The sequence below is a fragment of the Rhinichthys klamathensis genome, unplaced genomic scaffold, assembly GCF_029890125.1.
Source record: "Rhinichthys klamathensis goyatoka isolate OS25496 unplaced genomic scaffold, OSU_Roscu_1.1 h1tg000784l_1, whole genome shotgun sequence".
In the NCBI taxonomy this organism is placed as follows: Eukaryota; Metazoa; Chordata; class Actinopteri; order Cypriniformes; family Leuciscidae; genus Rhinichthys; species Rhinichthys klamathensis.
The window spans coordinates 1-15,086 of NW_026607181.1; the positions used below are offsets into that span (position 1 = coordinate 1).

Below are 15,086 nucleotides of genomic sequence, written 5' to 3' on the forward strand. Positions count from 1 at the left end.
GGTGAATCTGAATGTAGTGTTTACATGAACGCTAAACAAGTGATCGGTTGATGTGCGTTGATTGCTAAGAAAATTCCCGCTCCGCCGTGAGAGATACGAGACCGGTGCGTCTCACAGGTGTCGGCCGCTCATCGGTAATCACGCCACCGGCCTCGCGCCGTTCTCCCGCGGCCCTCACTCGTCCTGCTCGCCACAGTAAACATGATGAATGGCGACTGTAGAACGCAAAAGCCGAATCCCGGACATTTTGGGCGATCTCGAAACACATTTTCGGGCAGACTCATCACGGAGACTCACTAGACTAGCCTAGACTTGTTGTTTAACACTGCGCTCCGTTACCGGTAGGCGTGGCCTCCTAGGGCAGCGAAGCAAGTGCATTCTGGGAGTTGTTGTCTTTCATCCACATTAGCCAAAAATACATTTTCTGGCTTTTCTCAGTCTAGAAAGCTCCCAATTCAAAAATAATTTCACATTTCTTCTACATAAATGACCCATTTTAAATACACATTCATCTTTCCAGAGGTGAAGTATCCCTTTAATTCATTAATCTAAACAACAATAAAAATCACTGCAAGCTTGTTTACTTTAGCAGTTATTGCACACTTCACACATCACAGCAGCGGTTAGGAGCTGTTAGTTCCTCCAGGAGAGGCTATCCATTCATTCAGACAGACAGACACAGAGAGATGTGGGTGATTGAAAAGAAGGGTACCATAAAGTGCTCTGTGCTCACCCTGCCCCCGTACTGCAGCATGGGCGCAGGCAACACGCGCCCCGTCACATGGGCCATCTCGTCTCGCACCTTGAACTGAAACTCCTGAACAAAAGGGTCTGCTTCGTAGTTAGCGCTGCGCACCTGGAAATACACAGACAAAATCATTAAGGCCTGTCAATAAATTTAAAAAAAAATTCACTAGTTAATATTTAATTTGCTCTCAAAATATGTTGTTTTAAATGTGTAGTGCCATTCAGTTTTAATGCATCTAAATAAAAAAACTTCACTTAGAAATACACAAAATTATGGAAGTAAAATGTGCCTGTAATGTTACAGCTGTTCTCCAGTACTGTTCTCAATAAGGCTAGTGCCGATATTATGCAATTCTTACATTTTCTGAAGAAATGGATGCAGTGCAAACATCTCGGGTCAATTTACACACCTTAGTTTAACACTCAAATTAGACCAATTAGTAACAATTAGATACGAAAGTACTAACATAGGTTTATATTTAGCACTTTTAATCGATTAGCGGGGTTGTTATTGTTAACTAAAAGTATTGCAAATTGTTTTTTAAGCAGTAATAAAATAAGATACAATTATTACATTAAAAACTTACTTTAAAATGCTGCCTTGGCAACTAACTAAAATAAAAAAAAGTTACTAAATTTACAAAAACTGAAATAAAAATAAATTCAGAAATACAAAAAGTAATAAAAATGACAAAGGCACAAACTTACTAAAACTGAAAAAAAAAAACTAATTGAAAATATACTATAATCTATAATAATATATAAATAATACTAAAACATCACTGTCTATTAGTCCTAAAATCAATCAATTTTAAAACACAACTAGTTTTACCATACATATATATATATATATATATATAATATTTGGATATGGTATCAATTTAGTGTGAATAAATGGTAAAATGCATCTTAAATTACCCAGAATTCAGATTATATTAGATTTGAAATGAAGAACCTTTCCTGCGACTGACTGAACACACAGGGTGTTTGTCAGAAACATTTATTGCTATGAGCTGATAAATCCCAGCTCAGATCCTGCTGTACTTCGGAGTGTGAAAATACTCTCAACCGTGGTATTTTCATCTCTGTCTAAAAGCTAGACTTTTTCATTTGGTACATTTCATTGGCCTCGTCAGTTGCATTCCACCCACGCGGTCTCCCCGCTCTTGTTTGGAGATCTAAATGAGAAATCAACCACGGCAACACGCAGTCAGCTGCTCGGATTCAGCGCCTGATTGGCTGTCATTTTAATAAGGTATAAAGCGCAGCAGTGCTTCAATTACACGTTAACAGCTCAAGCCCGACGGTAGCGGCAGCAGGCAGAATGTAAATCCGCAGGGAGTGAGGTAAAGAGTTCAGATCACAGCTAATCAGCTCACTATGAAGTCAGTGCTCTGAAATCGCTGACCTCTATTAATGCAGACAGCAACCTGACTTCATTCAGATCCACCACACGGACAGCAGGAACAGGTTTAACACACCGCTGGAAGACCTTACGTGATCCTCACAAGTGTGCATCTGGATTATTATGCAACCAAATTAAGTGCACATCTGCATTATTATAGTTATCTAAAACTGTAAAAAGATTTGTTACTTGAGACAAATTATTAATTGTTTTATTTCAGCTAGTTGCCAAGACAACATTTCAAAATTGTTTAACTTCAGGGTCCCTACTTGTCTTCCATTTCAAAATTCCATACTTTTCCAGAGTTATCTGCGGATTTTTCAGACCAATATGTATTTAACATTTGATAAATGGTTTTAAAATCAAACCGTTCACATGCATGTTACATTCTGACTATTATGTTGCCAAATAATTTACAGAATGTATCTCGATACTGTAGCTGATACAAATCAATTTACTCCAAACCCAGACACGTTCAGTGCATTTTATTTTATGCAGTATTTTATTAAATCTATAAAGTTAAAATACAGGATTATGTTTGATACAATTTTAAATTTATATTATACATTTTAAAATTATATTGTGTCTGATTACATTTATTTAGAAAATATTATTTTCAAAATAATAACAGGATATGGCATCCAGTATAATAATGCTATATGCTATAATAATGCTAATAATAATGCTAATAATAATAATGCTAATGCTATACTAGAAATTTACTGCTAAAATAATGTATTATCAGGCATTCTCACTCCATCCAAGTCCTCACCCATAAAGTATTCAACGATATAGCATTATTTTCAGTATGAATCAGTATATAGTACTGTAAAATATTAGTCTATAAATACTCACACTGCAAATCCGCAAACTATAATTTTAGAAAACAAAATATATTGTTCCATACCTGGAAATTACTAAAATAAAATTCCATACTGTGTAGGAACCCTGTAACTTGATGAGAACTAAAACAAAAATTAATAAAAACTCTCTCTCTATATATAAAAACTAAAAAACAACAACAAAATTACTAAACCTTTAACTAAAATAAAAAATGGAAAATATAAAAACTATTTAAAAATATTAAAAACTATTATAGTTTCTCAATGCTACTAAAATTAATAAAAACTATATATATATATTTAAAAAAAGACAAAAACAACAACAAAATTACTAAAACTTTAACTAAAATAAAAAATGGAAAATATACAAATTATTTCAAAATATTAAAAACTATTATAGTTTCTCAATGCTACTAAAATTAATAAAAACTATATATATATATATATATATATATATATATAAAAGACAAAAACAACAACAAAATTACTAAACCTTTAACTAAAATAAAAAATGGAAAATATAAAAACTATTTAAAAATATTAAAAACTATTATAGTTTCTCAATGCTACTAAAATTAATAAAAACTATATATATATATTTAAAAAAAGACAAAAACAACAACAAAATTACTAAAACTTTAACTAAAATAAAAAATGGAAAATATACAAATTATTTCAAAATATTAAAAACTATTATAGTTTCTCAATGCTACTAAAATTAATAAAAACTATATATATATATATATATATAAAAAAAGACAAAAACAACAACAAAATTACTAAAACTTTAACTAAAATAAAAAATGGAAAATATACAAATTATTTCAAAATATTAAAAACTATACTAGTTTCTCAATGCCACTAAAATAATGCTGGTGCACATGACTTTAAAGGCACTCACCAGTCTGCTGATCTCCTCCTGTCGGTCTGGTGCTGATCTCGCTGTGGCTTTGATCATCGTGGAGGTTTGATTATCTGTCAGTTTCTTGATGCACCGCTGCCCTGCTACAATGTTGCACACCTACGAGAACAGCAAAGTGTATAAGAACAGAGACTGTGGTCTATGGCCATCCCAGCGTGAGGAGGACAGGACTCACCTCCAGGGGCAGGTAGGTGTGTTTCTGCTCCTGGCCCACCTGTAGACAGGGCAGGTGCGGGTATTTCAGCTGCAGGTTGTACTTTTCTCTGAAATACTGAGCTACTGTTCGTTCTACAGTTTGGCCATTCTCCAACTGCAAAGGGAACCTGGAAGAAATCAGGAAACTTGATCAAACAACACACCACCACTAGAGGGCATCAACAACCAGAGCTAAACTCCTTCCCTCAGTCCAAACATTTGGGCTATGTTTGAAATAACATGCTACTTTTACTATTTCTGCAGTACATACTGTGCAAACTGTGTGAAGTGTGCAAATATCCTGCATGCAATGTGATGAGGTCATGTGGCAACAGTGACTTGGCAACTTTAAATATACATGACAATGCATTTTACATACTACACTATTTTTTTGTAATCATTATAATACTTTATAGTATTACAGTAATAAGAATTATCATTTAAAATATTAAGACCTGTAAAAACAAAATGTTTTAATAATAATTATGAGGAAAATGTAATAGTCATGAAAAAAATTCAAACCATTTTAATGGCCCAAAAACATAATTTTATTTTATTTATTAGAATAAATAAAATAGATAATTAAATTCATTATATAATGACAGATAATTTAATTAAGATAGATGAATGACAGAAAATTTAATTAAGATAGATAAATGACAGAAAATTTAATTAAGATAGATAAATGACAGAAAATTTAATTAAGATAGATAAATGACAGAAAATTTAATTAAGATAGATAAATGACAGAAAATTTAATTAAGATAGATAAATGACAGAAAATTTAATTAAGATAGATAAATGACAGAAAATTTAATTAAGATAGATAAATGACAGAAAATTTAATTAAGATAGATAAATGACAGAAAATTTAATTAAGATAGATAAATGACAGAAAATTTAATTAAGATAGATAAATGACAGAAAATTTAATTAAGATAGATAAATGACAGAAAATTTAATTAAGATAGATAAATGACAGAAAATTTAATTAAGATAGATAAATGACAGAAAATTTAATTTGGATGGATGGATGGATGGATGGATGGATGGATGGATGGATGGATGGATGGATGGATGGATGGATGGATGGATGGATGGATGGATGGATGGATGGATGGATGGATGGATGGATGGATGGATGGATGGATGGATGGATGGCAGAAAACTAAATTAAGATGGATGGATGGATGGAAGGATGGATGACAGAAAATTAATTTAAGATGGATGGATGGATGACAGAAAATTAAATTAAGATGGATGGATGGATGACAGAAAATTACATTTGGATGGAAGGATGGATGACAGAAAATTAAATTTGGATGGAAGGATGGATGGATGGATGGATGACAGAAAATTACATTTGGATGGAAGGATGGATGGATGGATGGATGACAGAAAATTACATTTGGATGGAAGGATGGATGGATGGATGGATGGATGGATGACAGAAAATTAAATTTGGATGGATGGATGGATGACAGAAAATTAAATTTGGATGGAAGGATGGATGGAGGGATGGATGGATGGATGACAGAAAATTAAATTTGGATGGATGACAGAAAATTAAATTTGGATGACGGATGGATGGATGTGATGGATGACAGAAAATTAAATTTGGATGGATGGATGGATGACAGAAAATTAAATTTGGATGGATGACAGAAAATTAAATTTGGATGGATGGATGGATGGATGACAGAAAATTAATTTTGGATGGAAGGATGGATGGATGGATGGATGACAGAAAATTTGGATGGATGGATGACAGAAAATTAATTTTGGATGGATGGATGGTGCAGTTCCGGCGACGGTTAGACTAACGTTTGGTGGCTGGCGGGGCGGCGGGTCACATTGCAGACCCGGTACTTCCTCCGCATGGTTCCGCAGTGGGTCACCTCCACTTTCAGACCTGGACAGAAACCAGCCAATGAGAAAGAGACAAGCACATACAGCGGGGTTGGACAATGAAACTGAAACACTGGGCAATATAGTGTTGGAGCTTTCACTCCTATATATGTGCGGCCTGATCGCCAATCTAAACTGATTTACCATCAGTAAGAGCAGAGTGTAAATGATAAATAAGCAGAGCAATAGCACAGCTGTACATAAACTATTGCAATCCACACAACATAATGGGAGACATATGAGAGTTCAAATGAGGCCAAATTGTTGGTGCACGTCTCGCTTGCTCATCTGTCATCAAGTCTTTGTGGTGTATCGAGAGCTATGGTATGCAGGGTAATGTGGACCACCACGTGAGACGAACCACATCCAACGTAAAATGAAGCTGTCTGAAAGGGATGTCCAGGTAATAAAAAACAAACCCACAGCTGCCCAACTCACTGCAGAATTAAATGCGCACCTCGACTCTCCTGTTTCCACCAAAACTGTTCATCAGGAGATCCAGAGTCATTGTGCATGGCTCATGCTATAGCCAAACTTGTGGTCACTCGTGCCAGTGCCAAATGCTGGATTCACTGGTGCAACAGTGCAAATCTTGGGCTGTGGACAACGTGAAACATGTTTTATTCTCTAAAGAGTCTACCTTCACTGTCTTTCCCACATCCGTGTGAGTTACGGTGTGGATAAACCCCAAAGAGGCTGAACACCCAGACTGTTGCTGCCCTGAGTGAAGCCAACGGTGGATCAGTAGCTACGTTAACATGGACACAATCGGAATGAAATCAATACGATTGATGAATCCGAACAAGGTGTTTACATGAATGACAAAATAAAGTAATCGGGTTGATGTGCGCGTTTATATGTCACAAGTTTCAAAACGGATCTGATTTTTTGACATGCGCAAACTGCACGAATATACAGAGTTTCCCGCTGTTCGCGCATAAATATTCTCCTCTATTGGTTCTTTATTTGTTTTAAACAGCACAGACGTAATATTAATTCGTCTCTGGTCATAATTTAGAGCATATTAACCGTTTTGCCGTGCTGATCACGCAGTAAAAATGCCCCTCCCCGCGGTCGAAACCTGATGTCTGTGGATGAGAATCCAAAACAAGGACTGGTGGGACGTTGTCCTGCTTTACTTCACAGACGCGTGAGTAAAATGAGAATTTTAGAATGACGGGAAACTTATTAATATGACACTTTATTCAACAGGAAGAACAGCTCGTTTCACGCGTCATACGTCATTCCGTTTATTTAACGTCATTGCACATGCGCAGTCCTTTCAGTTTCGGTTTTCAATCCGATCAAGTGTTTACATGTTCTCTCGATCGGATTACAAAAGGGATAAACCACTCCTTTCAATCCGATCGAAATTTTATTCGGATCGAGCTCAATCGGATCGATTAAGGTGTTTACATGAAGGTTCTTTAGTCCGATCGAGCCGTCAATGCGATTTTAAGTGTCCATGTAAACGCAGCTAGTGATGGTTTGAGCTGCAATATCATGACAATCCTGACTGTGCTTGATAGACTGCCAAGCACTACCGAACCATTCTGGAGGACCATGAGCGTGTATCAGCATGATAATGCACCAATACACAGCAAGACTAGAGACCGAATGGTTTGATGAACATGAAAGTGAAGTTGAACATCTCCCGTGGCCTGCACAGTCAGCAGATCTGAATATTATTGAGCCACTTTGGGGTGTTTTGGTGGACCAATTCAGAAAACATTTTCCTCCACCATCATCACATAGTGACCTGGTCACTGTTCTGAAAGAGAAACGGCTCAAAATCCCTCTGGCCGCTGTGAAGGACTTGTATCTGTCATGCCCAAGACGAATTGATGCTGTATTGGCCACAAAAGACGACCCTACACCATACTAATAAATGATTGTGGACTAAAACCAGGTGTTTCAGTTTCATTGTCCAATCCCTAAACACAAACACACAGGAACACACATACCTTTGATTTCTTTGGTGAATTTGACTCTGTGGGAGTCTGTGAGGGGGCGAGGCTGCTCATCAATGTTGTGGATGTCCAGTACCTCACACATGAACTGAATAACTGGCTGTGCTTTGTAGAAAGCCGTGGCTGACACTGCGAGACAAAAGAGATGAAAACTGATAAAAACGCAGTTCAAATCATCATTTAGAAGAGGTCATGAGGAATCATCCTCTGCAGTAAAAAAATAAAAATGTTCAGTGATGTAGCAGCATTGAGGGAATATATATAAAAATCTTTTTCCCTGAAATTATTAGAAAATCAAGTTGTAACAAAGAGAATTGGCTTGTTTTTTGTCAGTGATCCCTATTGCGGGGCTCAATGCCAAGTGATTGTTTATGATCTACTTGATGAATTATGACAATATTTACTTTATGGTGTTTGTATTGTAATATGTTTCAGATGGTTGCTAGTAGGGCTGCAACTAACGATTATTTTGATAATCGATTAATCGGACGATTATTTTTTCGATTAATCGATTAATCGGATAAAAAATTCAATTTGATTTTTTTGTTTATTGACTAAATAAAACCCGGTTACACTTTATTTTAAGGTGTCCTTGTTACAGTGTAATTATATATTTAAGTACAGAGTAATATTAAGGAACTACATGTACTTACTATAGAAATAGGGTAGGATTAGGTTGAGGGTTAGTTGCATGTAATTATGCATAATTTACTGTTATTACTACAGTAAGTACATGTAACATATGTAACAAGGACACCGTAAAATAAAGTGTTACCTAAAACCCTAAATTAGGATATTTATGTGTAAAAGTGTACTTTAAAAAGTGCAAAAGTCACACATTGAGTTTTAGTAATATCAATATTTGCATTGTTTTTAATGATAATTGCTGATGGCAAGTTGACAACCATGATTAATGTAAAAAAAAAAAAAACATTTATATCCAACATATTGTTTTAACACAATTTTTGTTAAAACAAATTTACACAGACATGTTGTTCAGATGTGAAGATATAAACTAAAAACATCTAAAATATACAATTCATTTAATTTTTATTTAAAATTAATTGAATTATAAGGATACATTGATAAAATAAATATAGAAAGACTGAAAACAAGCGTGTGAACGTAGAGCTGCAGTAGATCGCGTTTGAAAAACAATTAAAACTTAATAGACAAATGCTATAAATAGAGAACGGAATGGAAGTACGCAGCAAGTTAACAGGCTTGATCAAAAAGACAGGAAAAATGATGCAGTAGTGCACAAGCATTCGCTGAAAACCACTGAGTACAGTGACTAAAACAATCTTTTACTGCTGCTGTTATTAACTGCCTTTATATTTAGTGCTTTGCTTTGTAAAGACCGTTTTAATTTAACCTATTTCTGCGGTAGCGCTATTTTAATCCATCACTTATGTTGCGAGCGAACTGATTGCGCAACCTGATGCTCGAGACAAAATACAGACATCCCAAGTCTCCCGGAAGTTCTGGGAGTCACCCGCATATTGATAGCGGCTTATGCGGCTCCCTGATGCCCGCAAATTAGTTCAAACTCCCGGGATTTGAGCGCGCATGCGAGACAGAAGAGACTGTGCTCCAAACCGTGTAGCGCGCGCGTGCGGCAGAGCGGCGAAGGGAGAGAGACCTTGCGTGTGTGTGCATGAAGCGCGTGTAAGACAGAGAGCATCCTGATTGGCCTGTTTCAACCAATCACCAGTAAACCCTCCCCGTGACGTAAGCAGACCAACTAATCGATAATGACATTCGTTGACAACGATTTTCATAATCGATTATTATCGATTTTATCGATTAGTTGTTGCAGCCCTAGTTGCTAGAGTGCATATTTTATCTACCGCTTCTTTTTGACGGAGCAACTTGATGTAAAAGACATTTCAAGATGAGTCCTGGTTTATTATGAGCTTGTTTAAAATTAAAATTTCCAAATGTAAATTTTTTTTCTGGTTATTATTCGTATTTGTGGTTATACAATTTGCTTGTAAATGTTTCCTCGTATCCCTTTATTATGGAAAAACAAATGATTTGATTAATTTCACTGCACCCCTAAAGTCCTTTAAAGGGATACTCCACTTTTTTTGGAAATAGGCTCATTTTACAACTCCCCCAGAGTTAAACTGTTGAGTTTTACCGTTTTTGAATCCATTCAGCCGATCTCCGGTTCTGACGGTACCACTTTTAGCATAGCTTAGCATACATCATTGAAGTGGACAAGACCATTAGCATTTCTCATTAAAAAATGACCAAAGTGTTTCGATATTTTTCCTATTTAAAACTTGACTCTTCTGTAGTTACATCGTGCACTAAGACCGACGGAAAATGTAAAGTTGCGATTTTCTAGGCTGATATGGCTAGGAACTATACTCTCATTCCTGCGTAATAATCAAGAAACTTTACTGCCGTACCATGAGTGCAGCAGGCGTAATGATATGACGCAGCGCCTGAAAATAGGCCACCTTCCGTCAACACAACGGAACTATTTTCAGGCGCTGACAGAAGAGTCAAGTTTTAAATAGGAAAAATATCGAAACTCTTTGGTCATTTTTTAATGAGAAATGCTAATGGTCTTGTCCACTTCAATGATGTATGCTAAGCTATGCTAAAAGTGGTACCGCCAGAACCGGAGATCGGCTGAATGGATTCAAAAACGGTAAAACTCAACAGTTTAACTCTGGGGGAGTTGTAAATTGAGCCTATTTCCAAAAAAAGTGGAGTATCCCTTTAAACACTCCTAAAATGTTAAAATTAGGCCTTGGGAAAAAAAGCAAGCGTAAAGCCCTCTGTATTGAGTGTTTACCTATAGGTTATCAATTTGTTTTTTCCCCCCATTTCTAATTTGACTTCACTAAACTTTCAGCGTACTAAAATATCTGGTCCAGTTAAGATGTTGCTCTTTATTAGCCCTGTGAGAAAACAAACACAAATGTTAATGTGAACTCAAAGCCGGTCTTTCGCGCTCTTTCTGAGTCCATTCACTCCATTATAAGTGTTACAATGAGCCAGTGAAAGGAGAGACGATTTCAGACGGTTAGACTTTTCCCTGCCCTTTAGTGGGAAGGGGGAGGAGTAGGCGATGCAACCAATTGACGTATGGGAGACTGAGAGAGCGGGAAAACATGCAGACTGAGAGACACAGAACTGGTGAACTTGGAGAGAGAGAGAGAGAGAGAAAGAGAGACTCATTTAACGCCCCCCCTTCAATCAAACAAACCCCCACCCGCCATCTTTCAGCCCTTCATCCCCAGGGCAACAGTGTGAACAGTTCCCACACTCTATGCTAACACACATGCAAAGCCTCGTCAGGAAACTCAAAGGATGCACACCGTCGATTAGGGGTGTGCACGAATATTCGATCTGTAATTATTATTCGAAAAATAAAATACTAATCGAATTTTACTAGGCTGCTTTGCTGGCCGTAAATGCAGTGAATCCATGATAAATCCCAAGCACTAACTCGCAGTTATAATTAAATGCACTGGGTGGCGCTGTGGAGTGTGTTAAGTTGTGTGTATTTGATCACATAATGTTGTCATCCGCCTTGCGAAGTTTCGAATTACTTGAAAATGATCTTACAAAATGGAATTACTTTTGATCAAATTAATTAATTAATCTGAGTTATAATATCATCACCACAATGAGAAATCACATGAAATCCAAACAGTCGAATGAGGAAAGGCAGCTGACCATCACGACTGCAGGTAAGCGCAGCTGGACCCCGCGTGATGCGAGATAACTTATCTAATAGCAAAATGATTTTGAGACGTATACTTCCTTTAAGTTTCGTTGAGGGAGACCGGTTTAAGAACAGAAAACGCAAAGTGCTGTGAGAAACTTAGAACACCGTTATCTCTGTGTCTCTGAAACGTCTGTCAGCGCAGCGCCTTTTCTCCCTCGAGCATAAATTGCTGGCGGCGCCCCTGCATGTGGATATTATTGTTTTTCTCAATATAAACACGATAATCATATGCTGACTCGACTGTATGTGTACCTTCTGTACGATATCTGGCGCAATATGCTTTATTAGGCGTTTTTTTTCCGTTCGCGCTGCTTGAGCATGCTTTTATTAATGCTTTTGTTTTTTATATTTTTTGTTTGCACATAGGCCTACTGTTTAATGTTTTCAACTAAAATAAACCTTAACATATATTGTAAGCACTGATGGGCAGTAACGCGCTACTGTAATCCAATTACTTTTTTCAAGTAACGAGTAAAGTAAGGGATTAAAATTGCAAAAACAGTAATTAGATTACTGTTACTCGTGCCATGAGTCGTGCCTCGTGTCTCGTGCCATGAGTCGTGCGTGAGTGACAAAGACGTATGAGTGCCGCGACGTCAGTGGTAAACACCGAAATGTGTAGTGTTGAACAAGAGACAACGTGGAGCGCAGGAGAGAGACACGCATTTGATTGGTCTCACACGCCACACCCCCGATTTCTCACGCTGAAGTGTCAACCCGGTCGGTCAAATGCCTGAAAGATGAGTTTATCTATAGATCTCTACCTGTTGAGCCACTTGTGATCGACTAGTTATACCGCAAATTAGTTTAAATCTCCCGGAATCTAGAGCGAGCGTGCATGCGAGACAGAGGCCGCGTAGCGCACGCGCACCCGCAGAAAGGGAGAGCGAGCGAGAGACCTTGCGTGTGCAGAGAGCATCCTGATCTAGAAACAGGACCCCCGTTGGAGAATGTCAAAATTCCACCTCAAATCTGAGCAAGCAACTAGCAAGAAGGAAGAAGAAGGACTTTCTTTATTTCATTAAAATATGGTGGAATGTGCAGAAAATAGGTTTAAATGTTCATCAAAAGTCTGAGACTGTTGCATTTAATAAAATTTTTGCTTGATGCAATGTGCATAAAGTTAAAATATTGAAACTAATAAAACAAGTTTAAAAAAAGAGAGTGTTTCATTTGATTAAATTTTAGATGATGGAATATGCAGAAAGAATAGAATTAGGCTGAAAGGTCTATTGCTTTATAGCGTATTCAGGTCGTGCATCATGTTTTTGAAAAGTAACTTAGTAAAGTAACTAGTAAAGTAACTAATTACTATTTCCAAGTAACTTGACCAACACTGATTGTAAGCTTGTTGTGTATATTGCCTAATTGTAAGCTTGTTCAGAAATGGTGACAAAAATTACACTTAAAAAATAACGTCTTTTTCATTAAACGTCATTTAAATAAACGAATATTCGATTTTTATGAGCCTGAATATTCAAATGCAATATTTTTTAAAAATGCCCATCCCTACCGTCGATGTTGAGCATCATCTTCCACATGGCTGGCCGAACAGACTGGTGGAAGCCGAACCACACCTCCCTGCCTCCACCCAGAGGATGGTCGTAGCCCTCCGGAGCAGAAAAGAATGAGCGGCCCACGGGTGTGTACCTGAGAGGAACAATCACAGAGTGTTATATATTCTATTGAACTTAAAGAGACTTCATGTATACACTAAACCCACCAGTTGATAAAGTTATAGTAAAAAAAAACTTTGGAGAAAACGTTCAAGTCGGCATGAAATCAAAACTGACCCAATTTGTTTTCTTAGATAATGCTTAAATGTTACTGTGAAAGATTTATCCATGCATTTTTATATATATATATATATATATATAAAAATATATAATAATTCGCTAGCCGTTTCACTAGAAAATACACTACCGTTCAAAAGTGCTCTATCTTATGAGAAAAATAAACTTGGGGAAAAATGCAGTAATATCATGAAATGTAGTTTATTCCTGTGATCAGCATCATTACTCCAGTCTTCAGTGTCACATGATCCTTCAGAAATCATTCTAATATGATGATTTGCTGCTTGAGAAACATTTCTTCTTTTTATCCATGTTGATAACAGTACTAAATGTAAATGTAAATGTACTACAGCTTACTTTATTTTCCGGATTCTTTGATGAATAGTAAGATCAAATAAACAGCATTTTTTGAAACATAATTCTTTTGTAACACTGTAAAATGTCTTTTGATACCGTAAAGTCGATCACAACTTTAATTTCATGCCAATTTTAAGCATCATTTGTTTGCAGAATCCACTTCACTGTGTTCAAATAGCTCAGGGTCACAGTTTAACAATGAAATATATTATACGAACTATAAGTGTGTAGGCGTGACAGGGCGACCAGCTAATGTTTATCTGTGTGTGAGACATTCTGAGATATGGCTGCACGTGCACTCACTTCATGGAGGGTAGATGGCGTAGAACCACATCCACAGCGTGAACTGGGTTGGTGCTGATTGGCTTGTCCAGCTCCAAGGGCTCTGACATACTGCGACCAGTGAGTACCTCGTGCAACAGGTGCCAGCTCACCAGGGACACAAACTTAATACTGACTTTAAAGGGTCGGTCTTTACCTCCTTCCCCTGGCAGTGTAACATCCAGATCCACCTGTGGACACATAACAAGTAGTAATGCAGCAACACATTTTTTTTATTATTTAAAAAAATATTTTTTTTATTACAAATCTTAAAAAAAAAAAAAATCTTTGCTATTTGCTAAGGATTTGCTATCCTAGTTATTTGTAGTAGGAGTAAACAATTTGGCCAAAATGTTGTGATTCTATATAAATATGACCATAAAATAATAATTATAATTAGCAGTAGTAGTAGTAGTATAAATAAAATTACAGTAAAATTTCACTGTAAAATACAAAAATAATATAGTTTTATTTTACATTACAACAGTAAAATTACATTACTAATATTTATTGCTTAATAATTGTTTATGGCAATTTCTTCATTTTCAAACGTTAAAAACCATAACATTTTCCATATTTCTAACTTTATAAACTATAATCTCTGGCTTCCAGTAACGGCCGTACGCAAGTCGAATTCTGGCGGAAAAGTGATCTCTGACCCGACACTTAGGATGGCTTGAGGGCAAGTAAATTATGGGATCATTTTAATTTTTGGGTGAACTAACTTTTAAAGCTTCTCTTATGTTGATAAGTGCTTCTCATCACAAGTTTGGGAAGATGGTTAATTTAGAGCAGGTGCAGAGATGGATAATCACCCTAAGCCAAGCCATATCAAGACTTCAGTTTTATTTTGATTAATCGTGAAGCCCTAGAATATC

The 15,086-nt window shown here is 36.5% G+C and overlaps 1 protein-coding gene across 1 annotated transcript in view; it reads right to left on the reverse strand.

Moving 5' to 3' along the window:
- Positions 1–649: 649 nt before the first annotated feature.
- Positions 650–15,086, reverse strand: part of LOC130077886 (protein argonaute-3) — a 35,358-nt gene continuing 20,921 nt past the window's right edge. Inside the window, exons 4-10 of the mRNA XM_056243299.1 lie at positions 14,191–14,399; positions 13,251–13,387; positions 7,984–8,118; positions 5,936–6,023; positions 4,092–4,239; positions 3,896–4,015; positions 650–856 (exon numbers count right to left, since the gene is read on the reverse strand). Of these exons, the coding sequence (XP_056099274.1) occupies positions 665–856; positions 3,896–4,015; positions 4,092–4,239; positions 5,936–6,023; positions 7,984–8,118; positions 13,251–13,387; positions 14,191–14,399 (1,029 nt within the window). The 3' untranslated portion in view covers positions 650–664. The remainder of the gene's footprint in view (positions 857–3,895; positions 4,016–4,091; positions 4,240–5,935; positions 6,024–7,983; positions 8,119–13,250; positions 13,388–14,190; positions 14,400–15,086) is intronic.